The 27,091-nt window shown below is 45.7% G+C and overlaps 2 protein-coding genes across 2 annotated transcripts; one reads left to right on the plus strand and one right to left on the minus strand.

Annotated features, from left to right (window-relative positions):
- Positions 1-6,319: 6,319 nt before the first annotated feature.
- On the plus strand, positions 6,320-17,826 carry LOC123170890 (probable histidine kinase 2). Its single transcript, XM_044588612.1, has 7 exons — positions 6,320-6,532; positions 11,921-12,127; positions 12,473-13,120; positions 14,392-14,767; positions 15,319-15,896; positions 16,032-17,189; positions 17,295-17,826. Exons 1-7 carry the CDS (start codon positions 6,320-6,322, stop codon positions 17,511-17,513), a joined length of 3,399 nt encoding a protein of 1,132 aa, XP_044444547.1. The 3' UTR covers positions 17,514-17,826.
- Positions 17,827-17,877: 51 nt separating this feature from the next.
- On the minus strand, positions 17,878-22,946 carry LOC123166002 (two-component response regulator ORR22). Its single transcript, XM_044583764.1, has 6 exons — positions 22,113-22,946; positions 21,494-21,646; positions 20,957-21,367; positions 20,771-20,847; positions 18,269-19,375; positions 17,878-18,133 (listed from the first exon to the last, which is right to left on the minus strand). Exons 1-6 carry the CDS (start codon positions 22,270-22,272, stop codon positions 18,062-18,064), a joined length of 1,980 nt encoding a protein of 659 aa, XP_044439699.1. The 5' UTR covers positions 22,273-22,946; the 3' UTR covers positions 17,878-18,061.
- Between the last annotated feature and the right edge of the window lie 4,145 nt (positions 22,947-27,091).

A 27,091-nucleotide genomic window follows, 5' to 3' on the forward strand; every position in this document is an offset into this window, starting at 1 on the left:
GGTACCGCTCCTAGATCAGATATGAACTCCTTCATCCAGAATCCTTCCTACGCAGCTTCCGAAGTAGCTATCACTACAGGAATCAGCTACTTTGCCGTCTGCCACGGCGGACGGCAAAGGCATGAACGGCGGACGGCAAAGGCCTTTGCCGTCAGCCGCGGACGGCAAAAGGCTCCGGCAAAGTAGGCTACGGCAAAGACCTACTTTGCCTTCTGCTTTCGGCGGCTGACGGCAAAGGCGCCTTTGCCGTCTGCCGCGGACGGCAAAGAAGCGGACGGCAAAATGAGTAGTGTTAGTGTCCGTTAGGTGGCTAACGGCAGCCTTTGCCGTCCGCCAGCTGACGGCAAAGGCTGCAGGCTCTTTGCCATCTGTTGGCAGATGGCAAAGAGACCAAATAGGCATTAATTCTGTTTCTTCTTATATCAATTCATTTTCACAGAAAATCAAACACATATATATATATATATGACCAATATAGCATATCCAACACATATTACCAATACTCATGAACACATATATATCCAACACATGTTACCAATATATAGTCATGAACACATATATATCCAACACATATCCATGAACACATATCCAACAAATATTACAAGGAATGATCTAAAACTAAATATCTATTTTCCTAAAAAACTATCTTATTACTAAGATCTTCTCCGGATCTTCTTCTTTTCTTCCAACCTGCATAACAAAAACACTAAGAAAGAGAGAATGGGTTAGGAGTAGAAATGTAGCATTTCACTTGGTGAAATGCAATGCCCTAGGAGCCAGTACTTGAGATCAAGATAATCAGCCAACCAGACCAAGTCCCAACACATCCAACCACCAGCAGCTTAGAAGAGATAACTATTAAGGAGAGCTACAGAAGACCTCAAGGTATACTTGAGGGATTATGTGCTCAGACAGCCTGGAAGTGCCAGGGCTAGTTCATCATAGCACAGGGATAGTCACATGTAAATTAAGCCTAAGAGAGGGGGGCTCAGACCAGCATCACTGCCCAAATCAGATGTAGTATCTGTCTTATCAGTAGAAAACTAGGAAAGTAACAGCCAAAACCAAGTATAGCATCTGTTCATAGGCTATTAGAAAGAGACAAATAGGAATAGCCAAACCAAGTGGTATCTGTTCATATCAGTATTAGAAGTAAAATAACTAAGAACAAGTGAGTATCCGTTCATGAGTAAAGTAACTGACCAAAGTAACAACTCCAGGATCAACTAAACAGAACAGAGCAGTACAGGAGTATATATACTTCACAAATACACATAGATGGTCACTGACCAAAACCCTGACACAGCAAGAATCCATCACAGAGAGCTCCAATACAAGTTGATGCTCATCTACAGCAGCTAACCACAGCTAATAGAGCCTCACATCCCACAAGATCAAAATCTAGAGCTATGCATTAGAGAGATCAGGAGGGGAGCAAGGAGAAGCTCACCAAAAGGAGTTGTAGCCGAAGTAGGATGCAGCCACACCATCACTATGGTGTGACCAGCATCACAACCAACACCACCACAACAAGCCGGAGCTTGCCAGAGAGCACCACAACGGCGGCACCAGTGAGAGCACGGGCACGAAGGCGCCAACCAGGGGCACCGCAGCACGGAGGCGCCACCCAGGGGCACCACCGCGCCACGGCACATCCAGCACCGCCGGCGACGTGGGCACATCCAGCACCACCGCGCCACGGCACATCCAGCACCGCCGGCGACGTGGGCACATCCAGCACCATCGCGCTCTTGTTCGCAAATACAAAAAAACACATGGTATGAATTGCGCTCTTGTTCCCTCAACTTGTACAATGTATGTTTTATGTACCCCTAAACTTGCAGTTGCATTTCTCAGGTTCTTAACCAGTTAACCACACAATTTTTCTCTAAGTTCGCACTGTTTTTCTTAGACAGCCCCCCCCCCACCCCCACCGGATCCAGTTATTAAATGGAAACACTATAACCAACTTTCTCCCGGCCATTACATACATGTCCATGCTAGTAGTACATACCCTATTCACTGAGAACAACAAGCTGCTTAACCTATTCTAAACAGTCCAGTACCTCATTCCATGCTAACCATTGCATTCCCTTCCAATACTCGAGCACAATTGTTGGCTCTAAAAGAAACATATCTCAGGAAGCTCAGAACTTAACTATGAAAAAAATGCAGATATGAAAGTACTAGACCCAATCCAAAACAGTCAGCGCTAAACATAGAAAAACAAATTTAGGCCCTTACAGCAAATATTGCCTACTAGACCAATCCAAGTGAGCCCCACTACTTCTTTATATCCTATGATATGAAAGTACTAGATCCAATGCCTAAGAATTAGCAAGTCTGATGCCACAGCAGATAACTCACAATCAAACTCAAGGAGCAAACATAGAAACAAATGAATCCAATATCCATATGATCGACAGGGTGAACTTTCCATATGAATGAATGAATGAGCTAGCTATCGATCTTAAAATTCAAGTGACCAGCAATGACTTATGTTACTGACTAAGAATTATAATAGCCACAGGATGATTTGAATACGCCGCAGTCAAAATCTAGATCACAGAAATGGACAAACGGAATGTTAGGCAACCGACCAGATCAACAGTTCAGCACTAAAGCTAGATCTCGAGCAACACAAGCGAACATGAACCAGGAAGCTGTGGTACCAGCGACAACTAACCGAAGGAGACCCTGCCGATCGGAGGGGAGCCACGTCCGCCTGAGCGCGCGGCAGCGGCCGACGGAGCCGAACCCGGTGAAGATCCCGACGAAGGCCATGACCTTGTGCCTGCCACGCGATCCGGTGGCGAGGCCCGCCGGGAGGTCGGTGGCGCCGCCCGCGGCATCCCCGGGGCGCCGGTCCCAGGCGACGGAGACGGAGAGCGGGTGCGAGGAGTCCGGGCAGCGGCCCCGCGGGGCCTCGGCGGGCGCCCGGGAGAGGGAGACCGCGGCGGCGAGGAACCTGGCGAGGCCGAAGAGGAGGCAGGCCGCGGAGACGGCCGGCGAGGAGAGGAGGCGGCGGAGCGAGGAGCGGCGGGGGCGGCGGTGGGTGTGGATCTGGTGGGCGTCGGGGAGGGGAGAGAGGGAGAGAAGAGATAACGGGCGGCGGGAGAGAGGGAGAGAAGAGATAACGCGCGGTGGGTGTGGATCTGGTTTGCCGTCCGCTGTTTTGTCTCTTTGCCGTCTGCTAGCAGACGGCAAAGAGGGGGCGTTTTTTTTTCGTAAACGGCTCGTTAGTGGGGGGCCACCTCTCTCTTTGCCGTCCTCCAGCTGACGGCAAAGATTCTTTGCCGTCCGCCAGCTGACGGCAAAGATTCTTTGCCGTCCGCCAGCTGACGGCAAAGAAGTGACTGATGGCAAAGGCCTGTTTTGCCGTCTGCCATTTCTTTGCCGTCTGCTTTTGGGTAGCTGATGGCAAAGACCTTCTTTGCCATCCGCTAGCAGACGGCAAAGAGCTGGCAGATGGCAAATTAGCTGATTCCAGTAGTGTATGTATTCCGCTTCACATGTAGATGCTGCTACCACGCTCCGCTTGGAGCTACTCCAGCCGACTGCTCCACCATTTAAAATAAATATGTATCTGGTTTGAGACTTTGAGTCACCTGGATCAGTGTTGAAGCTTGCATCGACGTAACCCTTAAGGATATTTTTGACCGTTATCTAGTGATCCACTCCTGAATCACTCTGGTAACTACCTGCCAGACTTATGGCAAGGCACACATTAGGTCTAGTACACAACATGGCATACATTATAGAGCCTATTGTTGAGGCATAGGGGACGAATTTGATCCTTTCTCTTTCTTCTGCTATATATGGTCGGACTTTGAGTCTTACTCAACTTCACACCTTGCAACACAGGCAAGAACCCCTTCTTCGACTGGTCCATTTTGAACTTCTTCAAAATCTTGTCAAGGTATGTGCTCTGTAAAAGTCCTATCAGGCGTCTTCATCTATCTCCATAGATCTTTATGCCCAATATGTAAGCAGCCTCACCCAGGTCTTGAAAAGCACTTGTTCAAATAACCCTTTATGCTATCCACAAATTCTATATCATTTCCAATCAATAATGTTCCATCCACATACAGTATTAAAAATGCTATAGAGCTCCCACTCATTTTCTTGAAAATACAAGCTTCTCCATAAGTTTGTATAAAACCAAAAGCTTTGATCACCTCATCAAAGCGAACATTCCAACACTGAGATGCTTGCACCAGTCCATAGATGGATCGCTGGAGCTTGAATACCTTATTAGCATCCTTAGGATCGACAAACCCTTCCGGTTCCATCATACACAGCTCTTCCTTGAGGAAACCAGTAAGGAAAATTGTTTTGACGTCCATTTGCCATACTTCATAATTGAAAAATGCAGCAATTGCTAACATAATCCTGACAGACTTTAGCATCGCTACGGGTGAGAAAGTCTCATCGCAGTCAACCCCTTGAACTTGTCAAAACCCCTTTGCGACAAGCCGTGCTTTATAGATGGTCACATTACCATCAGCATCTGTCTTCTTAAAGATCCATTTGTTCTCAATGGACTTTCGGTCATCAAGTAAGTCTACCAAAGTCCATACTTGGTTTTCATACATGGATCCTATCTTGGATTTCATGGCATCAAGACATTTATCAAAATTTGGGCTCATCGTTGCTTCTTCATAGTCCTACAGACACTGTCTGATACGTCCATTTTGCATCATGTTTTCCTACTGTTATTTATAACGTTTTTGACTGTTATAGAACTTTGTGATTCAATTTTAATGCCTTTTCTCTCTTAATTTGCAAGATTTATATGAAGAGGGAGATTGCCAGCAACTGGAGTTCTGGACCTGGAAAAGCTATATCAGAGATACCTATTCTGCATAACTCCAAATGAGTTGAAATTTCACAAAGAATTATTATGGAATATATAAAAAATGCTATAGAAAACAAATACCAGAGGGGACCCACCAGGTTCCCACAAAGCACTTGGGCGCGCCCACCCCTGGGCGCGCCCAAGTGGCTTGTGGGGCCCCTGGATGGCCTCCGAGGCCCATCTTCTCCTATATGGTGCCATTTTCCCTAGAAAAATCAAGACAAGACTTTCGGGACAAAGCGCCACCGTCTTGAGGTGGAATCTGGGCAGGAGCACTTTTTCTCTCCGGCAGAGCGATTCCGCCGGGGATACTTCCCTCCAGGAGGGGGAAATCGAAGCCATCAACATAACCAACGATCCTCTCATCATGGGAGAACCAATATTCATCAACATCTTCAACAGCACCATCTCATCTCAAACCCTAGTTCATCTCTTGTACTCAATCTTTGTCTCTAAACCTCAGATTGGTACCTGTGGGTTACTAGTAGTGTTGATTACATCTTGCAGTTGATGCTAGTTGGTTTATTTGGTGGCATATTATATGTTCAGATCCTTGATGATATTGAATACCCCTCTGATCTTGAACATGAATATGATTTGTGAGTAGTTACTTTTGTTCTTAAGGACATGGGAGAAGTCTTCTCATAAGTAATCATGTGAATTTGATATTCGTTTGATATTTTGATGATATGTATTTTGTGATTCCCTTAGTGGTGTTATGTGAACATCGACTACATGAAACTTCACCATTTGGGCCTAAGGAAAGGCATTGTTGTGACACCCTGGATTTTTTTTCCTTTTCTTTTTATTGGATTTATTGAATATTTGAATTTGCATTTGGGTTTTTCAGTCAATTCTTTTGGACTGACCACTTGGAAATCATTTTGATTTTCTTCCAAGTGGGTTCTATCAGCCTTAAATCCTCTCTAGACCTCATCCCTCTCACTATAATTCCATGGGGTATTTTTCTTTGATGACATAATATTCATCTTCCTTCTGAAAATGGATGTTTTCTAGCTTTGCTATGAAGCAACCCTCATTTTTCTTGCTCTTTAAATGCCAAGATAATTCCCAAATATTCTTTGGTTCATGCCTCACCTTACCATGAAAATTTTTGCCACTGTCCTTTGTAATATTCCAGCTAAGGAAAATGATTTTGCTTCTGTTCTAGAAGAGGAACTTTGTGAAGCAAGTGTAATTTTCCTTGATGTGTTGGAGCTGAAATTTTTACCACTTCATTACCTTCCTAAGAGAAGCTTAACCACCAAACATCAGCCTTTTTCATCAAGCCATTTGGCCACAGCTTGTTGAACAAGTTACTAACCAGAAACTTTATGCCAGTCTCTAGTTTTGTCCTTGGAGCTAGGTGGCAATCTGAGGGCACTTCTCTGACCAGCTTTCAAGGGACAAAACGCCAGACACGGCTTGCACTTTGCAAAAGCACTGCGTATGCCAGTGCACATGGTGACTATGCAGGCGCAAGGTGTTCGACATGCAATCGCCGCGCTCTGGGCATTGGGGCCCTCTTACCGCCGCCCGTCTCTCCTCCTTGCACCAGCGCAGCTTGCCCCGCCACTCAGCAACCTCCTGCACCTCCACCTGCCCTCGCCCTACACCTTCCCGACATCGGCAGGCTGCACGCTGGAAGCAGTCGAAGCACAACCGGGCGGAACAGTACCCCACCTAGTGCGCTGCACTATGCATGCACGCACTCCTGGCTTCTCTGTGTCACGCTACTTCTTCCCCAAGACTAGCCCGAGCTCCTCTCCCTCCCAGTGCACTGGCATCTCTTCTCAGGCCGAGCTCAACGCACTGTCACCCTCCATCTATAAATAGAACCCTCCCTGAGTCGTTCCAATCATCGCAATCCACTTATCTGGCCACTTTTGTCTTGGTATTCGTGATGAGGCAATTTCTCCTCCCAACAATAGTTTCTTTCTCACTCTTCTGATTTCACGTGCCATGTCATATAGTTTACTAACGTGTAATCTATAGTAATGGTTGTTGGAGATGCCCTTAGTTGCTTTAATCAAGTTGTCATAGATCATAAAAATCCACTAGAGGGCAATGGATGCACTTTCAAAAAGTAACTCCGATATATCTTGTCATGAAGAAAATGTTATGTACTATATCTAGTAGCCTGTGAGTAAATTCAATGTGCCAAATAGGCTTGTTGTGATTGGCTAGGAAAGGAAAATAAGAACTTACCCTACTAACTATCGGCATATATGGTTTTACTACAAGAACCATCACCCAATCATAGTCGGGTTTTATGCGATTTGGCATATTAATTGGGTCCACTATTTCTTTAACGTTTACCGCTGCAATTAAATGAGGTTCAATAACGAAACGCTTCTGTACAATAGTACACAGCCTTTATGTTTTTATTATGTAACCAATCATGACGTATTCGCCCAAGTACATTCTGATATTTATGTCGAATCTGAGCATTGTCTATTAATCATGGGGGTAGTGTATATACTCACTAGGTTGTTCCTGTGCTTAAGCCGTGTCCCCACAAGTGCTTATATTTACTGCAAAACTAAGATAATCAGACCAACAAACGAATAATTGGCGGGTGGTCCTTCCATGTTGTCCACCTTATGCGACAATTGCTTTTAAGTTGTAGATGTCGTAGGCTTCCTTCTCACGTTATTTTTCTTTTCTTTTAGTCGGAGGGTGTATGTTGTGATCTGGGAAAAGCTTCCCTGCCCTAATTGGGTCCACTACTTCGTTAACGTTTACCGCTTCAATTAAACGAGTTCAATAACGATACGCTTTTGTACAAATGTACCAACCTTTATGGTTTATTTATGTAACCAATCATGACATATTCACCCAAGTACATTCTGATATTTATGTTGAATGTGCACATTGTCTATTAATCGTGGGGTAGTGTATATAGTCACTAGGGTGCTCATGTGCTTAAGTCGCGTCCCCACAATTGTTTATATTTACTGCAAAACAAAGATAACCGGATCAACAAACCAATAAATTGGCGAGTGGTCCTTTCATGCTATCCACCATATGGGGCAATTGTTTTTAAGTTATAGATTTCGTAGGCTTCCTTTTCATGTTATTTTTCTTTTCGTTTAGTCAGATGGTGTGTGTTGTGATCTGCTGGGAAAAAGCTCCCCCCTCCATTGGTGGCAATAAACATAAAAAGGGCCGGCTCTCACGTCGTACAAAAAGAAAAGAAAACAGATTTGAATATAAATCAATATAATTTACAATAACACACGAGACCATCCCATTACCATAGTAGGAAACGCCACACCCTTTCCCATTTTTGGAAATTGACCACCACTAGTGGCTCATCCTGTAAACCTTCCCTTCAACTTCTCGGTTGTTCTCATCTACTTCTAACTTAATTATTTAAGGGACATGCATAGAAGGTGACTACCAGTGATGAGCACGGTGTCATGGGAGCCTATGAACAACTTTCAACCATATATGACACACCTTTTATAAAGGGAAACCCATATTTCTAACTAAACTTCAACAATATTCATAAAAAAAACCATGTGATGCCACTTTCGACCAAAATTTAGTATCCAAAAATCTACAATTTTTTGAATCAATTGTTTAATTTTGTACAAAATTCAACTGGCTTAAATAAACATTCATGCATTTCTAACTAAAATTTCTCACGAAAATTCTTCCAACTTTCAACTCAAGGGAAACCGAAAGATTTGGCCAATCCTACTATAGAGATGGCTTTATCAAGGCATGATCATGATAATGGGACAAGTATAGCCTCCCAAGGGTTGTTAAAAAACGTGCATGTTGAAATTACCATCATCATAAGATCCATGCCCCCCCCCACACACACACACATACGTACATGATCCAATCACAAGAGATTTGGTGGGGCAGGGTATTATATTTTCTTGGGTGTGGTTTGAAAAATTCAAGCCAACCTTGTCTATTATGTCTTAATTAAAAGTTGTGTCGTGCAATCGTTTAAATGAAGTTTCATTTTTCTCCAGAAAGACAAATGACCAAAACAACACCTTCATTTACCATCGCTACCTTTTACCCATATCCATTCCCTGCTCCCATCCGTCCTCGGACACAGCTCCTACACCATGAGACAGAGGGAGGGGATCCTCATCTCTCATTTGATGTGTAGGAAAAGTTCGTTGGTTAGTTTTTGGTGTCACGGTGACATCACAGTGACAGTGACGACTCCAATACTGTCTCGACGGTGTTTGATGAGGTGTTGCCAAGGAGATTGTGAGTATTTTTTGTTCTTGTCGGCCTTTTTGGACGACGTTGTGGTTCTTGTTGCTATTTTGGCGAGGCATCATTGACTGGTGTCGTCTTCTTCAACAACCCTTTCCTTCGAGCCTTTGCGAGCAATGTCAGTGGCCTAGTTTGGCAATATGAGTGTGGTTGCCTTCCTAGATCCCCCACGCCAAATGTTCTTGGCATGATTGCTAATACCTGTTATACACGACTGTCTACCATTGCGACCATTCAAGATGTGGTCCTCAAGAGGTCTTCACTGAGTAAAATTCTCAATGTTATTCTCCGCCGGCGAGAGCTAGGTGGGGCAACGACACGAGTTTGGTTACGGTTTGGCTTGAATTTTGCGGCCTACGGTGTTGGTTATAATTCACCATCTGTTTATGGTTATTTCTATGCTTGTGGGTTTAGTTACCTCGTTATTTGAATGTATTCGCCTTTTTCTTTGTGATATATGATAGAACTGATTAAAAAAATTGTGCTAGTCATAGTGAGGCAAATAAGCTACATATGTACATTAAAAACAATATGACATGTCCACTAACTATAATACGCACAAAAGAATTGTGTATGAGTCTTGTATTTTTTTTTCATCGTTTATTTTCAATGGAATATAGGTGACATGTTGTACAGTCTCACACGAACAGCTCTACATATTGCCCACTCGGCACACAAGAGGAACGCTCGAACTTGTCGTGTGTGTGCGGACAAAATAAATAGAACTTTTCAATTTCCGCGTTCGAGATTTTCAGCGGATGATTAACGCATTAGACAGAGCATCAAACGAATCGATCGAGTTTGAATAAGTAAGTCACAGGCTCAAAAAAAGCAAGACACAGTTCATCTTTTTTTTCAGGAAAGGACCTGGTTCATGTTCATTTTATTTTTTGAGGAAAAGGGCCTGGTTCATCCTAGCTGTCCTGGTAACGGAGCTAGTTCAACATAAGTCGAGCCTGTGCTTCTATATTTAGCATCAAACGTAACGAAGAGTTAACTTAACAAAACTAATGATAATGCTATCTTAAGACAGGAAGCTAATTGATCGGTGTTCACTTGCACAACAGGATGGCCTTATGGCGATCGTGCGGCTGCCAACACTGCCTCACGCCCGCCCAAACTATTCGAACGGGAGGAAAACATAATTCATTGTGCTCAGATTTGGCAATTGATTACAAGATCGCGTAGTATCCCTTTTTCTATCTCGTCGTGTGTCTACTACCGGGCCGCGCATTGATATTAGATATCAAAGTTAAATGCTGATTTTTAAGAATAAATACCTCTTTTTTATTCCGGTGCAGGGGTAAATACCGATTTTTTTTCTGCGGTGCAGGGGAAATACTGCCAAAAGTGGTATAATAAACCGCGATGGCGGATTTGAAAAACCAGCGGCGCTCCGAGCCCATAATTCAGAGCGGAAAAACCCCCCAATGTGTAAAGTGTATTCCTCCGAGCATCTATAAAAGGCCGTATACCTAGGAAACAAATACTCACCAACACCTAACAAAGATTTGCTTCTGTAGAGTACTTTACAACACTTCCACGATGGCTGGAGAGGTTGGCAAGTGGGGTAGTTCCTTCAAACATTCTTGGGCTTTAATCCCACTGGTATGAAAATATTCATAGTACTTGGCTTCTTTTTGTGAAACTCATGGTTAATACTTGTTCTTCTATATGAACTTCATGGCTATTCTTTTAAAAAAAACTCCACGACTTTTCTCATTTCTTGGTTCTTGTCCTTCCACCTACAATTATTGCTTACCTGAGCGAAAACTAGATCTGCGAGGTTATCATCTGCTGAAGCTTTTTTTGAGGGATTCATCTTACTTAAGCTTAGTGCAACAAAGACATCCTTCCGCATATGTAGGTGTGTGATCTCGACAATAGATCTATGTAGTGGTACGGTATTCTTTTGGAAGAGGAGGATTACCCCTGGTCTCTTAGCATAGGCGTGAGTTTCAAAAGTAATTCTAATGATTTTTGTCTTACAATTAAATTCTGTTTCGTACGATATAGATATCTTCCTATGCCTGTAAGGTGCAGATTTGAAAAGTAGATCTAACTGATTTTTATCGTTTATGTTTCAGTTCTGTATATTACAGATATCATCCTGCACGTGTCAGGCATGCGAGATCTATTTCTTTAGATAACAATGAAAACTAGATCTTCATAATTTTTCATCTTGTAATTGAAGATTCTGCTCCGTACAAGACGGATATCCTCCCACGTGTGTTTTAGGCGTGAATTCAAAAAGTAAATATAATTTTATTTTATCTTGTAATTAGGAATCCGCTCCGTACAATATTAGTGTCCTTTCACCTGTGTAAGGTGTGCTCTAAAAATACATCTATGTAGGTTTTAATATATAATTTGGCTTCTGCTCCGTACATCACAGATATCTCCCCACATGTGTGAGGCAGTGGCGAGTCGAAGAACTCCCTTTTGTTGTATGCTCCTATATTGTTTCTCTGCTCACCGTGTGTTAGATCTACCCATGGAATGTCATGACAAATGTTGTCGTTAGATGAGCCCAAAGGCGATCTATTAGCGGGATGCCACGGCAAATTATATCTTTAGATTAGTGAAAACCCTCGAAATCTTGACTTGTTACTTGCGCAACAAATCTTACCGTTAGACGAGTTGAAACTCGTTGCAATGCCGCTTGTCAAGGCCTCGTCAGCCTAAAAGACAGTTTAATTTGTCTACAAAAAAAGACACTTTAATTTAGTAATTATGCATTTTCTATTTTACTTTTTACATGTTGCAAATATATATTTTTTCTGACGTCACACTTTTATTGCACTTGCACGCATGCAGGTTGCCCATGGAATCATCGTGGTCGTAGTGGCTCTCGCTTACTCTTTCATCTCGTCGCACGTAAATGATGATGCCGTGAGCGCCATGGACGCGTCGCTGGCGCACGTCGCCGCCGGCGTGCAGCCTCTAATGGAAGCCAACCGCTCCGCCGCCGTCGTCGCGCACTCTCTGCAGATCCCCAGCAACGAATCATCTTATTTCCGATACGTAATTAACCGAGAACCTTTGGGTTAATTAAATTATGCCTTTTTTTCTCTGTATAACGTGATTAGTTTCATCACGTATATGCACTTCCTTTTTGAACCACAATTATTTCCTTACTTTAAATAACAAATCTTAATTACTAGCCGGGCCGACGCGGTAACTGGTTATTGTGTATGATTCTGTTCTGATTTTCGTAGTAATGCGAGCATTGATATGAATATACGCATGCATATACAAACAAATCATTTTTGCATACATTTTTTTATGTAGGACACGTCCAAGATAACATAGCAACACGTACGTGCAAATATACATCTAACATTTACGTATATATGCTTGACCTGACAGGTGGGACCATACATGGTCATGGCGTTGGCCATGCAGCCGAAGCTGGCCGAGATATCATACACCAGCGTGGACGGCGCCGCGTTGACGTACTACCGCGGCGAGAACGGCCAGCCGAGAGCCAAGTTCGGGAGCCAGAGCGGCGAATGGCACACCCAGGCCGTTGATCCGGTGAACGGCCGTCCCACCGGCCGCCCCGACCCAGCGGCGAGGCCGGAGCACCTACCCAACGCGACGCAGGTCCTCGCCGACGCCAAGAGCGGCTCGCCCGCGGCCCTCGGGGCCGGGTGGGTCAGCTCCAACGTCCAGATGGTGGTCTTCTCCGCGCCTGTCGGTGACACTGCCGGCGTGGTCTCCGCCGCGGTCCCCGTCGACGTCCTGGCGATCGCCAGCCAGGGCGACGCCGCCGCCGATCCCGTCGCGCGGACGTACTACGCGATCACTGACAAGCACGACGGCGGGGCCCCGCCGGTCTACAAGCCTTTGGACGCCGGGAAGCCCAACCAGCACGACGCGAAGCTGATGAGGGCCTTTTCCTCGGAGACCAAATGCACCGCGTCCGCCATTGGCGCGCCCGGCAAGCTCGTGCTCCGCGCCGTCGGGGCGGACCAAGTCGCGTGCACGAGCTTCGACCTCTCCGGAGTGAACCTGGTAACGTGTCCATCTAGCATCGATCACAGGCCATCCATATATGCATACGTACACGAACGTGCACACACCCTATATATCTAACATAATTGCTCTGCATTTTTGTCAAGAATTCATCCCAGCATGTAATATTTCTTCCAAGTTTGCTGTTTATACATTCAAGCAACGGACAATGAAAAAAGGTTAGATGAGGTAAGGGCATCTACAATGCTAGGAGCTTACATAGGCGCTTATAGACAAAATAATAAATAAATAAAAATCTGAAACACACCTAAGCGCCTCATCCCTCAACGCTAGACGCTAATTAACTAAACAACGTGGACGCTAAGTACTGGAAGGAAAATGACCAAGCGCCGGGTGCATGGTTTGGCGTCGATGCCAGGGTTGACACCAGGATTACACCCGGCAACCGCTAATCTGCCGAGATTATGAACCTGGCGCCTGGCCTAAACGCCCAGCAATGGAGATGCCCTAAGGGGACTTCGGCCAAAAAAAAGGGGAACTAATAAAACGTTTTTTTGTTTTGACGACCTCAATAAACATCATTCCGACTTGGAGTGAGGAAAAAAGGGAAACAGGGAACGCTCCTAGCTATTGACAGTACGTACATAATCTTGCTTCCTTCCTTCCGCGTGTAAAAAAACTGAAAACTTTCCAAATCAAGGGATCCCAAAATTAGGAAGAAAATCTTAATAGAGAGTACAAAGTCTTCTTCTTCCTCTTCTTCCCCAAAGCAAGATTTCTCCTTCTGTTCTTCCCCAAACGGAGCTCTGGCACAAAACTGCGGTGAGCTCGATCGTCTCGTACTTTTCTTGCATCTGCTAGCTAGGGTCTTGCATGCATATCACCGGTTGTCGTTCATGGATATCTCCCATCAGTTCTTTTGCAATTTATTTACAGCGTAGAGAGCAGTATACTATGTACGCAGTAAATCACTATATAAACTGATCTTGACATCCGTCACCTATGCAACGAGCGCACGGCAAAGGGGCTGCGCTGGTCCGTTTGATAATTCAACGGCCAGGCCGGGCGGCGCCTCGCGCTCCATGGAAACACCCTTTTTTCAGATAAAGGCCATGGAAACAACCTGACGTACAGTGCCGATCGCAATACCATAAAGGACCCAGTCATAAAAAAAAATTCCCAGAGATTAGCCTCTTGATACAAAAAATATATTTTCTTTGTAGTTTAGCACGCATATGCATGTTTGAGAATTCCCTTTTTTTGGGGACGGCTGACAAGTATCTTCGGTTGTATTTCTTCTTGTTTTCCAGGGAGTTCGTCTTGTGGTCAGCGACTGGGGCGGGGCAGCCGAGGTCCGGCGAATGGGGGTGGCCATGGTGAGCGTCGTGTGCGTGGTCGTGGCGGTCGCGACGCTGGTGTGCATCCTTATGGCACGGGCGTTGTGGCGGGCCGGGGCGCGGGAGGCCGCTCTAGAGGCTGACCTGGTGAGGCAGAAGGAGGCGCTCCAGCAAGCGGAGCGCAAGAGCATGAACAAGAGCAATGCCTTCGCCCGCGCCAGTCATGACATCCGCTCCTCACTCGCTGCCGTCGTTGGACTCATCGATGTTTCCCGGGTAGAGGCCGAGAGCAACTCCAACCTCACCTATAACCTCGACCAGATGAACATTGGCACAAACAAACTCTTGGGTTAGTCCGCATCCATGCCCTACGTACCATGCATGGCAATACCAGCTTGCTCTACGTTTTAGTAGATCTATCCGTACTTGGCAATTTAGCTAATGTGATCATAGCATTATAAATTTGCATGCCATAGAAGTAAAGTTTTCCTAAATAATTTAATTACAATCTTAGGTGTAGAGTGTGCAATAGTCCAGCTGTTATACATTTAAGGTATCGAATTTGCTCATAAAATTTAAAATATGCAAGAAATCAATCTCTGTTTTGGAAAGAAATAGCATTTTATTTGAAAAAAAAAGTTTAGGATAGTTCAAATAGAATTGTCAGATCTCACTATGTTAGCAGCTCGTAAACTTATAAAGTTTCAACATTTCTATCTATTTTGCTGTTGGGGAAATTTTGTCACATTTATGCATCATATTGTTTGTACGCGTGTTCGAGTGCATAAAGCAAAAATTTTATTATTTCCGAAAAAATGAACTTTATACCATCTTTGTGTTCTCAGCTCAGCCTATGTTGACTCATCATCCATGTTTATACATGTGTATGTGTACATGCAGATATACTTAACACGATACTGGACATGGGCAAGGTGGAGTCCGGGAAGATGCAGCTAGAGGAGGTGGAGTTCAGGATGGCAGACGTCCTTGAGGAATCCATGGACCTGGCAAACGTCGTCGGCATGTCAAGAGGCGTCGAAGTGATCTGGGACCCTTGCGACTTCTCCGTGCTCCGGTGCACCACCACCATGGGCGATTGCAAGCGTATCAAACAAATTCTTGACAACCTACTCGGCAACGCCATCAAGTTCACACACGACGGCCACGTCATGCTTCGAGCATGGGCCAACCGTCCCATCATGAGGAGCTCCATAATCAGCACCCCGTCGAGGTTCACCCCCCGTCGCCGCACGGGTGGGATCTTTCGGCGGCTGCTTGGAAGGAAGGAGAACCGTTCGGAACAAAATAGCCGAATGTCATTACAAAATGATCCTAATTCGGTTGAGTTTTACTTTGAGGTGGTTGACACTGGTGTGGGCATACCCCAGGAAAAGAGGGAGTCTGTGTTTGAGAACTACGTTCAGGTGAAGGAAGGGCATGGTGGCACCGGGCTCGGGCTTGGAATTGTGCAATCCTTTGTAAGTGATCTCGTCTTTTTCATGCATGTTAAAATCTTGTCAACTGCATCAACGACAACTAGCCGTAAATGTATTTCGTTTTTTCTTGTTTACTTATAGTTTTGTTTGGTGTTGTTGTTGTTGATGTAAATATAGGTTCGTTTGATGGGAGGAGAAATCAGCATTAAGGACAAGGAGCCAGGAGAAGCGGGGACGTGCTTCGGCTTCAACATCTTCCTCAAGGTCAGCGAGGCGTCAGAGGTGGAAGAGGACCTCGAGCAAGGGAGGACGCCGCCGTCGCTGTTCAGGGAGCCCGCCTGCTTCAAGGGCGGGCACTGCGTCCTCCTCGCCCACGGCGACGAGACCCGCCGGATCCTGTACACGTGGATGGAGAGCCTCGGGATGAAGGTCTGGCCCGTCACGCGCGCCGAGTTCCTCGCCCCGACCCTCGAGAAGGCGCGCTCCGCCGCCGGCGCCTCGCCGTTGAGGTCAGCGTCGACGTCGTCGCTGCATGGCATCGGGAGCGGCGACTCCAACACTACGACGGACAGGTGCTTCAGCTCCAAGGAGATGGTCAGCCACCTGCGGAACAGCAGCGGCATGGCCGGCAGCCACGGCGGGCACCTCCACCTCTTCGGCCTGCTCGTCATTGTCGACGTCTCTGGCGGGAGGCTCGACGAGGTCGCCCCCGAGGCGGCGAGCTTGGCGAGGATCAAGCAGCAGGCGCCGTGCAGGATCGTCTGCCTCACGGACCTCAAGACCCCCTCCGAGGATCTGAGGAGGTTCAGTGAGGCGGCGAGCATCGACCTCAACCTGCGCAAGCCCATCCACGGCTCCCGGCTGCACAAGCTCCTCCAGGTCATGAGAGACCTCCATGCCAACCCGTTTACGCAGCAGCAGCCGCAGCAGCTCGGTACAGCCATGAAAGAACTGCCGGCGGCTGATGAGACCTCTGCGGCGGAGGCGTCTTCTGAAATCACGCCCGCGGCAGAGGCGTCTTCTGAAATCACGGCCGCTGCGGAGGCGTCTGAGATCATGCCGGCGGCGCCGGCGCCGGCTCCCCAGGGACCGGCCAATGCAGGAGAAGGCAAGCCGCTGGAGGGGATGCGCATGCTGCTGGTGGACGACACCACGCTGCTGCAGGTAGTCCAGAAGCAGATACTGGCCAATTACGGAGCAACGGTGGAGGTCGCCACGGATGGCTCCATGGCCGTGGCCATGTTTACAAAGGCTCTTGAGAGCGCAAATGGCGTCTCAGAGAGCCATGTGGACACAGTGGCCATGCCCTACGATGTCATCTTCATGGATTGCCAGGTACATTTCTCCAGCAACAGCATGCCAAGCACATCAGCCCCATCCTCCTGTTCCTGAAGATGATTTAATCTGACGCTGCTGACAATTCGATCTTCTTTGTTTCAGATGCCAGTGATGAATGGCTATGATGCGACGAGGCGCATCCGGGAGGAAGAAAGCCGCTACGGCATCCGCACCCCGATCATCGCGCTGACCGCGCATTCCGCAGAGGAGGGGCTGCAGGAGTCCATGGAGGCAGGGATGGATCTTCACCTGACCAAGCCGATACCCAAGCCGACAATCGCACAGATTGTTCTAGACCTCTGCAACCAAGTTAATAACTGATCACCGAGACTCTTCGTTCCCCGTTCCGCCGTCGCATGATCAAAAATCAAGATAGGTGTAGGTGGTTTTTCAGCGAGCGAATGCAGTTATCATCCTAGTCACTGAAAACCCACCTACACCTCGAGTTTCGATCATGCGACCCGGGGCATTATCGTAGTTTGTAGCATTTAGCAGCAGCAGCTGAACTTTGTTGTTGTATCAAAATCAGGTCAGGTTTATTTCCAGAATTATTCTTGGACAATGTATTGTCGATTTTGAATTTCCAGAAACAATTATGGTTAAGTTTTGAATTTTCAGAGTTTGTGTTTTTAGAGCTCTTTTTTCCCAGAGTTTGTGTTTTCAGAGCATGTGATTAGACACCATATATTTGCTTCCACTGCCCATTCACAGGAGAAAGAAAGTACAGATTCCTACAAGCCATGAAATCCCTAGCTAGCTACCCCAGATATCTAGTAGTGTACACATAGCTGATAAATACCCATAGGAATAGCTGTACAATCTCCTCTAGGTCTGTAGTGGACTAGCCTAAATATTACTAGGAGTAGCTCTCATATGCAGGCACCAAGTGGGAAAAGTTCACACCCGAGGTCGTTTTCCGTGAACGGCACTTCGTCGCTCTCCTGCATTGAAATCGGAAAAGGGGTTCAGAAAAATCACCATCAAAATTCTAAGAACATAGGTTTACTAAATAACGATTTTAAAGGAAATATGACTGTCATAAATAGTGAAATTTTAAGCATGACTGATGTCTTTACCACTTTTATTATGGAGTTGAGAAGACCATCAAAGTTGCAGCTGCTGGAATTGAACCCACCCTGCAGCTTTGGAACTCCCAAATCGTACATATCGGTCTGTTCAGGCACAATGGCACCACCATCATAGCTAAAACCTCCACTGTTCAGTCTTTGGTCTTGTCTCATTCCATCCATTCTATGTCTGGAGTTGCTTGCAGCCCCAAACTGGAGGTATTTTGAATGTCTTTCGGTATCACGAGGAAGGGGCAGAATTATACTGCCAGAGGAACTAGCTCTACATTTGGCATTGCTGGCTACTATAAGGCTCTCAGAAGGACAAACACTAACAGACATTCTTTCCAAAAATATCCCCTTTTGGTCCATCTCTTGTTCTCCAGCCACAAAGCTAGCATCAAGTTTTGTCACGCCAGTACCATCGAACGGGATGTGCAACGGTAACTTGTTAACAGAAAACCCTTCACTGATTGGAAGAGCACACTGCTGAGATATACAAGAATCCCGCAAATTGGCGGAAACTCCGACAGACCTTTCAAGCAGCCCTGAACTCCCAGTTGGTATTCCTATGGATGGATGAGCTCCAACTTTGATGTGTGGAGTGCACTCCAAAAGATCCTCTGGTGGCAGTGAACTGCTTGTAACTCTTTGGAGTGTGCCAGACATAGTGTTAGCCAGAGCACCCCCGGAAATGACAGAGCACAGGTCATTGGTTTCCTGATGGATCCACTTCTGCTGGAGCTGAGGCTGCCCAAGCGACGATGCGGTCAAGCCTTGTGATAAATCTGCCTGTTGGTTGTCTTGTAAGCTCACAATGTGGAACTTCTCCGTATCGCCGGCGCAATGACTTGCTATGCCGTTGCTGCTAGAACACTGGTTTGCCTTGGGAGAAGCAAGGTCCTGAAGCCCAAATGCTGCTGCACCAGCACTACTCAGCAGTCCATGTGGATTGAAAGATGGAAGAGCAGCAGAAGGGGCAAAGGGTTGATGATAGCTATGAAGTCCTTCAAATGCTCCCATGTGCAAGAAGGGGTCTCTGCCTCCAAAAGCAGCAGCAATGCTGGCTTGCTGTGATGCCACAGCACTTAGCCGTCTGAGGTATAGCCTGTACTTCTGCATTGGCATACAAAGTAACCTGATTAGACATGGAGGAAATTATGTAATCATCAGAATTCTGAAACATGAGCTATACAGTCTTGAGATAACTGCTTCCTGGTTTGGTATGGAGTTGGTACATGAAAGCACTCCAGGATATAGTAAAATCTGATGAATTTTCTTAACCTTTTAATGTAGGCTTGTTAATAAACTTTCTATTTGTCAATTCATTGACATGCAAAGCTTTTGCATTTCTATAAAAGAATATTTTAACCAAAAGGTGTACTACTACCTCCGTCGCAAAATATAAGACAGAGGTAGTACAACGCAGTTTACATATATGTAGCTTTGTAATCTGGACAGGGTGTGTCAGTGTCTTCCTTCTGGCAGTTTTATAGAAGTGAAACAATGTAGCCAAAATACTACATTAAACTCAGCAGTACATACCAAAACACCACATTAAACATGTACAGCAGTACATACCAAAATACAACATTAACTTGTACAGCAGTGCATACCAAAATACTACAATAAACTTGTACAGCAGTATTACCTAATTACTCTGCATTAAACCTGTACAAGAGTACATACTAATTTGAGAATTTTATACCTGCGTAGTTAGATCTAATCTACCACTGTAGTCTACATGGTTGAGGGAATGATCAGATATTTGTATTAGATATCTCCTTCAGGGTTTCTGAAAGATTCAGCATAACTTTTTTTTCGAAAAGGGGGATCTTCCCGGCCTCTGCATCAGAATGATGCATACGGCCATCTTATTAGCGAAATAAAAGGTTCCAACAAGGTTCCAAAGTCTCCGACTGAAAAGTAATAAAAAGACAGCTCACATAGAGCTAAAGAGGCTGGACACACAGACTAGCCAAGATAAGACTCCACAACCGGCTGGCTAAAGATAGATAGGTAAACTAATTGCCTATCCATTACATGACCGCCATCCAAACCGGTTGAGATATCCCGAAGATTCAGTATAACTGAACTGAATGTTTCTTTGTTTTCAGACCCGCTGAACATATTCAACTTGTCAAGAAAAATGAAGAAATGTGGAGGTGAAACTATGTAACCGCAAAATTAAACTACTTAACTCATTTTGCACAAACATCAGGAACATATTAACTTATTTGTTAAAAGAGTTCTGCTCTGCAACTAATAGGTGTGTCGATACCAAATACAGTAAGGGGATAAGGACTATGTATACGAATATCTTTCTTTTTTTAAATTGTTCAAAAGTTGGCCCTCTTAATTCGACACAGGAAAATAAGGCCATTTGCAGATAATTTTACCAAAAGTTCTGTAAAAGTTTTCCTTCCTGTGCACCACATGCTGATCAATGAAAGAGATAACACAGGTAAAGGCGATGATGGAAGACTGGAAGTAAATGCCATGTCGCCATACCTGCAGATGGCTCGCAACATTTTCCCTGGTGAGCTTCTCCACGTTCATAAGCTCGAGTATTCGTTTGGGTACAGCCTCTGCAAACAACAGCAAGAGAAAGGACGCAAGCATAAATGGGTTTGCTGCAGCCTGCAAGAACATTTAACATAAAGCAAAAGGCAACGTGGGGAGGTGTTTTTTTCTTACTGTCGATCCCGAGCTGGTTGACGGCGGCGACGAACTTCCGGTGCAGCTCCACCGACCACACCACCCTCGGCTTCTTCGACCCCGCGGCGTCGTCGTTGTCCTCGCCCTCGTCTTCCTCCTCGCTGTGCGGCTCCTTCCTCTTCTTGCCGGCCCTGTTGCTCTGGTCACAGGACCTGTGGCTGTCACAGGTCGCCTGGCCGAGCCGGTGGTACGAGTCGGCGCTCGGCGGCTTGCTGATCTCCTTGCAGAGATCAAGGTTGTTGTTCGGCTCACGGTTGCTGAACTTCCTCCTGACGACGTGCTGCCACACGTTCCTGAGCTCTTCGATCCGGACCGGCTTTAGGAGGTAGTCGCAGGCGCCATGGGTTATCCCCTTGAGCACAGATTTTGTCTCTCCGTTCACCGATAACACTGCACGAGTTGAATGGTATCTCATTAACATCCACATTTTGACACAGTGACTGACAGCAGCATGAGTGCACGACTGAATAACAAAGTACCCAAAAATAAAAATCAATGAGGAAGTTGTGAGCTTACTGATGACAGGGAGGTCCATTTCGAGCCCCACGAGCTCCAGGAGCTTGAAGCCGTCCATGTCGGGCATGTGGACGTCGCTGATGACCAGGTCAAACATGTCCTTGTTCTCCCTTAACAGCCTCAGTGCAGTGGCAGCCTGGTTGGTGGTTGTTACTGTTAAAGAGACAGCAAAAGCAGGGGCTCTTACATCAGTTTACAGTTGTTGTTGAAACTTGAAAGCAGAGGATGCATAATAACTAACTTATATATCGCATCGCACTGCAAGAGTGTTAAATCATCTCTAAAATTTATGTGTGTGATATGCATTTCAGAACATGGCAGATTGTTTTACACTCTGCATGTGACAACTCTTGCAGCTTCAGAAGCATTTAAGCAAGAGTAATTAGCAATGCACTATATAGTAGTACAGTTCAGATAGCAGAGCAAACTCTCTGGAACAGCATCAGATGACTTATACTCCCTCCGTCCCAAAATAAGTGTCTTTGTACTAAGACACTTATTTTGGGACGGAGGGAGTATAAGTGAAACCACAATTGACTAGCTGCAGGTGATATGACTAACAACAGAATGAAGTTTGTTATAAAAGAAAGAACAGAATGAAGTGCAAGCAGGCACTGACCATGATACTGGCAGCGGCGGAGGAGGACCTCCAGAACCTTGAGGCACACGGGGTCGTCGTCGACGGCGAGGACCCTCATGCCGACGGGGAACTGGTCCCTCTCCCTCTCCCTCTCCATCAACCCCTTCCTGGCCTCCATCATCATGGCGTCCAAAAGCATCCCAATTGACCCTAAAGACGAAAGCTCCCAATTGACCCAATCCCCAGCAAGAACCCTGAGAAGCTAATGGCAGCTAGCAATTAAGAGGAAGAAGAAAGGGGACTTTAATCGAGCGCTCGACACCAACACCACCTGAACACAACAGAAGGGAAGGCCCCAAAGAAACAACCTAGAACCAAAATTACTCCGGGAAGAGAGAAGATCAGAGAGGGGAAAACTGCCGGTGGATTTGTATTCCGGCCCACCGGTGGAGATTGAGACGAGAATGGACGGGACGGGGGGAGAAGGCCTTCAGGAACGAACCCGCCGCGGCCCCTCCATCATTATTGAGGCCGGGAAGGGAGAGGTTGGGAAAGCAAAAGGCCAAAGGAGAGCAAGGACACAAAACAGAGAGGGGAAAGAAGAAAGGCAGAGACAGACAGACAGCGACACTCCGGGTGCCCAAGCGAGCAAGCAAGCCCTGCCTGCCCGTGCTCGCAGCCCAGCCCAGCCACACCGCACCACAGCAAGCAACCGACGCAGGCAAAGGTAGAAGACGACGACGACGAGGTGGAGGAGGAGGAGGAAGCAGCCAAACCACCGCAGCAGCAGCAGCACGCTTGGTGAGGTGGGGAGGGTGTTGTTTGGGGAGGTGGAAGGGGCGAGCAGGTTGCGATGGCGATGGAAAGCAAAGTTTTGGACTGCTGGTGGCCGATTTATAGGGGTCAGTCATCAGAGTGGAAGTGCTCGCTGCGTTTGCGTTTGCGTTTGCATATGGTGCAAGGCTACAGGAGGAGGAGCCCGTGGGACCCACCTGCCACAACCCTCCAATGGCATGGCAGTTGGGGGCTGCTTGCTTGCTTGCTCCGGTTGTTTCTCCATTCCTGGTGATTTGATTTCTGCAGCATTGTTTTTTCTTTTCACATTTACTGTGGGATGAACTGAGATAAAAAATGCAGGATGGTGATGTGAGAGAGAGAGAGAGAGAGAATATATGCTACTCCCTCTGGAAACTAACGTAAGAAGTTTCTGCAGTTTGAATTCAACTACAAAAAGCCATGAACGTTTGAAGCAATTTCTTAATATTTTTGTAGATTGTCTTGTAGTATACCATTGAAAGGTGCTCTCTGCTCGCCGAGTGCTATTTTGGGCTCAACACAGTATATATAATTAGCTGTTTTATGGTGATTGGGTTAGTACTTGGAGTACTTAGCAGTACTTACATGTCTGATCACGTCTGATTTTTATTAACCGTCCGATCTTGCGGGGAATTTTAATTGATTAAATTTAATATGTTAATTGCGATAAGGGCATAATGGTCCAGGGGAAAATATCTTTTCTTGAACCGATCACCTGAGGACCAGATCCATGTCTACTCGATCCAGTTCAGAATCCTCCTCCGATGTATTCGTCGCCGCTCGCCGCTCCTGACCTTCTCCGTCCTCGACCTGCCTGGTGAGAGGAATAAATTCATCGTCCTCGTCCTCCACCCAACCAACCCCAGCCCCCACGCCGTCACCGAAGAAGAAGAAGGCTGGATCTGCGCCGGCTGAATCGGCGGCGACGGCGGCGGGCGATCCCATCTCTTCGCGCGTACCATCCTTAAGGTATGAATTCGGCTTGGCGTTCTGCTCGTTCTCTTGGCCGTTGCACCCCTCCACCGTGCATGCAGTACAACCTCAACCCCACAAGATCCGGGTAATTTAGCAGTATGCGAGATTTGTACGGACTAGAACAACGAATGGAAAGCCTTCATCGTGGCATAGTTTCTCTTGAGCTAATCGCATCATGTTAGTTTAACTAAGATGTTGAGGGCATTGCTTACTTCCTTTGGTACCGCAGAAAAAAAGTGACATACTTGACGTTTGAGATGAGATATACTAAAGGAAGATGAGATACTGGTTCCATAGTTGACTTAATTTAGTTTATTAAAGTCATCATCACTTTAGGTTTGCATAGTGCATGAAATATAGTTTAAAGGAAGATGAGATACTACTTGTTGGGTGTTGATGATTGGTTTCCCTCACATGTCAAACGAGCAAAGTCTTTTCCATGCACTTGTCTTTGCCTATGAGCTATTTTACACCTGCAACATTGATAAACAGAAAGATGTTGATGATTGGTTTCCCTCACATGTCATATGCAGGAAGACATGGCGTATGCAAGTGATGAGAGTATGTTCGAGTATCTAAATGTTGTCAGCAAGATGTTTGATAGTGAGGCTGAAGGCTATGAATTCTACAACAAATATGCTCTTGAAAAAGGTTTTAGTGTGAGGAAAAGCTACGTTGAGTGGGATGGATCCAACAAATACATAATTTTAAGGAAAATTGTGTGTAGTCGTCAAGGGTTTCGCGAAGAGAAGCACATGAAAAGAAAGATGGAAGATAGAAAGAGGAGGCCACGAAGTTTAACTCGTGTTGGGTGTAATGTTAAATTGGTCATTACGAGACAGGAGGAAACCGGTCGGTGGTTTGTCAAGGATTTCATCGATGAGCACAGCCATCCTCTAGCCCCACGGGATCTTTCTTGTCTGCTGCGTTCGCACAGACGAATTAGCGATGAGCAGAAAGCGGACATTGCGGACATGGAAAAATGTGGGATCCGCAAATACCGTATTATGGATATTTTGTGCTTTCAATACGGTGGATTTGATAAGGTTGGATGCATAAAGAGGGACATTTATAATTTCTGCCATGCTAATAAGCAGGAGACAATCAGTGTCGGTGATGCTAATACGGTGATCATGCACATGATGGCGAGGCGAGAGCGAGATGTGGATTTTTTCTTCAAGTACTTGGTAGACGAGCATGGCCATCTGAAGGGACTGTTCTGGGCTGATAGTCAATCGCGACTTGACTACGAGGCTTTCGGAGACGTCATTGTTTTCGATAGCACATACAGAACCAACAAATACAATCTGCCATTCGTGCCGTTTGTCGGTTGAATCACCACCGGAGCACCTCCTGCGGTTTGCCATCAATTGCTATCGGTCTCACAAGAGAGGGTGTGACATGGTAACTGTTATATATGGTAGAGGCTGGTCTCTAAGACCTTGTACAATGCAAGGTGCTTAGGGATGTGCTTAGAAAAATAAAGCGGTTTTTTATGGATTTCTAAGGTTTTTGCAACGATAAAATGCTTAAAACACTTCTGACATGTTGTGATGTTTTCGGTAATTAATGGTCTACTCGCTGGGATTATTCCACTGTGTGATGTTTTGTACGTGCTAGATTGTAGTATGAAATGCTAACTGTTCTATATGGTAGTGGCTGGTCTCTAATTGGACCGACATGTTGAACTAGTATCAATGGTAGAGGCGTTTCGTTGTGCGCCACATCCAACAGTTCACATAATTAATTATCCAAAGATTAAGGTATCAAACCCTTGGTCATACAAAGCAACATTTCGTTCCTAAAAATTAAGGTACTTCCACATTCAAACTAACTAATACTACAAATTCGAAGGAACTACTTAATACATTAACAGCACATAGGGAAGTAGCCCTGGTCCAACGGCTTAAGAAAGGACGAACAAAAGCTGAAAGAAGAAGGATTAGCCAGTAGCAGCACCATCAGCCTCCCAGCCTCACAACTTCAGCCAGCCTGGTGAACTCCAGGTTTTTTCCTGCAAAACACACATGGGATGTTGGAGGCAAGAAAATAAATTTGCCAGGGGTCTTGTCATGGCATCTAATCGCACGGAATGCTAGTACAAATGATGGAGAACAAAACATCCAACATGAGCAAATTCATAGAAGTTCTAGATCCATGGATACCATCAAGAAAAAATGCTCAGTTTTAATTCAGACACAAGACTTGGTGAAAACATGCATATTCATATCAGCAACATTGATATGGCATCTTTGCAAGCTTGGGTCAGTGACTTGTCTTGTGTTTCATGGCATGACAATAATTTTAACAATAAATAGACATGAAATTGACCCAAACTCATGTACAAAGTTAGGCCATATGATGCATGGATTAATTCACAAATAAATGACAAAATGCCAACTTTGTATAGAATTTGCAGTACTGAAATATTTCAGTGTGTACCGGTGTGTACTGAAACTGCAGTACTGAAATAATTCAGTGTGCATCGGTGTGTACTGAAATTGTAGTAACGAAATATTTCATTGCCTACCGGTGTGTACCGAAATATTTCAGTGTCTACCACTACAACATTACAAATTTTTCCTAGGGCAGTACCGAAATATTTTAGTGCCTACCGGTGTGTACCAAAATATTTCAGTGTCCACCACTACAACATTACAAATTTTGCCTAGGGCAGTACCGAAATATTTCAGTGCCTACCGGTGTGTACCAAAATATTTCAGTGTCCACCACTACAACATTACAAATTTTGCCTAGGGCAGTACCGAAATATTTCAGTGCCTACCGGTGTGTACCGAAATATTTCAGTATCTACCACTAGAACATTACTAATTTTTCCTAGGGTTCATATGATGCCTAGGGTTCACATACATCATAATCATCCTCCAAATCCATGTACTCAATATTCATGCAATTCATTGAGATTAAAATGCCATATAGCATTCCCTCTCTGAGCTATTACGATCAGTATCACCACGATGTAAGCACGAGCAGTAGGAAGATGAGGAGTGGGGAAGCTTACTCTAAACATAGCTACCGCCGCCGTTCAGACGAGGAGAGCGGTGAGGGAAGCGTGGAGAACGGCGGGGAAGCGAGGTCGCGACCACTGTCCTCCTCATCTTGTCCTTCGGAGTCTCCGAAGACTCGGTTGGAGGCTGCACAATCTGCAACGGCACCTCGTGCACGGTGGGTTCCTGATCCAGTGGATGCTCTACCCTGGATCTGAA

This window comes from Triticum aestivum, chromosome 7D (assembly GCF_018294505.1).
Source record: "Triticum aestivum cultivar Chinese Spring chromosome 7D, IWGSC CS RefSeq v2.1, whole genome shotgun sequence".
In the NCBI taxonomy this organism is placed as follows: domain Eukaryota; kingdom Viridiplantae; phylum Streptophyta; class Magnoliopsida; order Poales; family Poaceae; genus Triticum; species Triticum aestivum.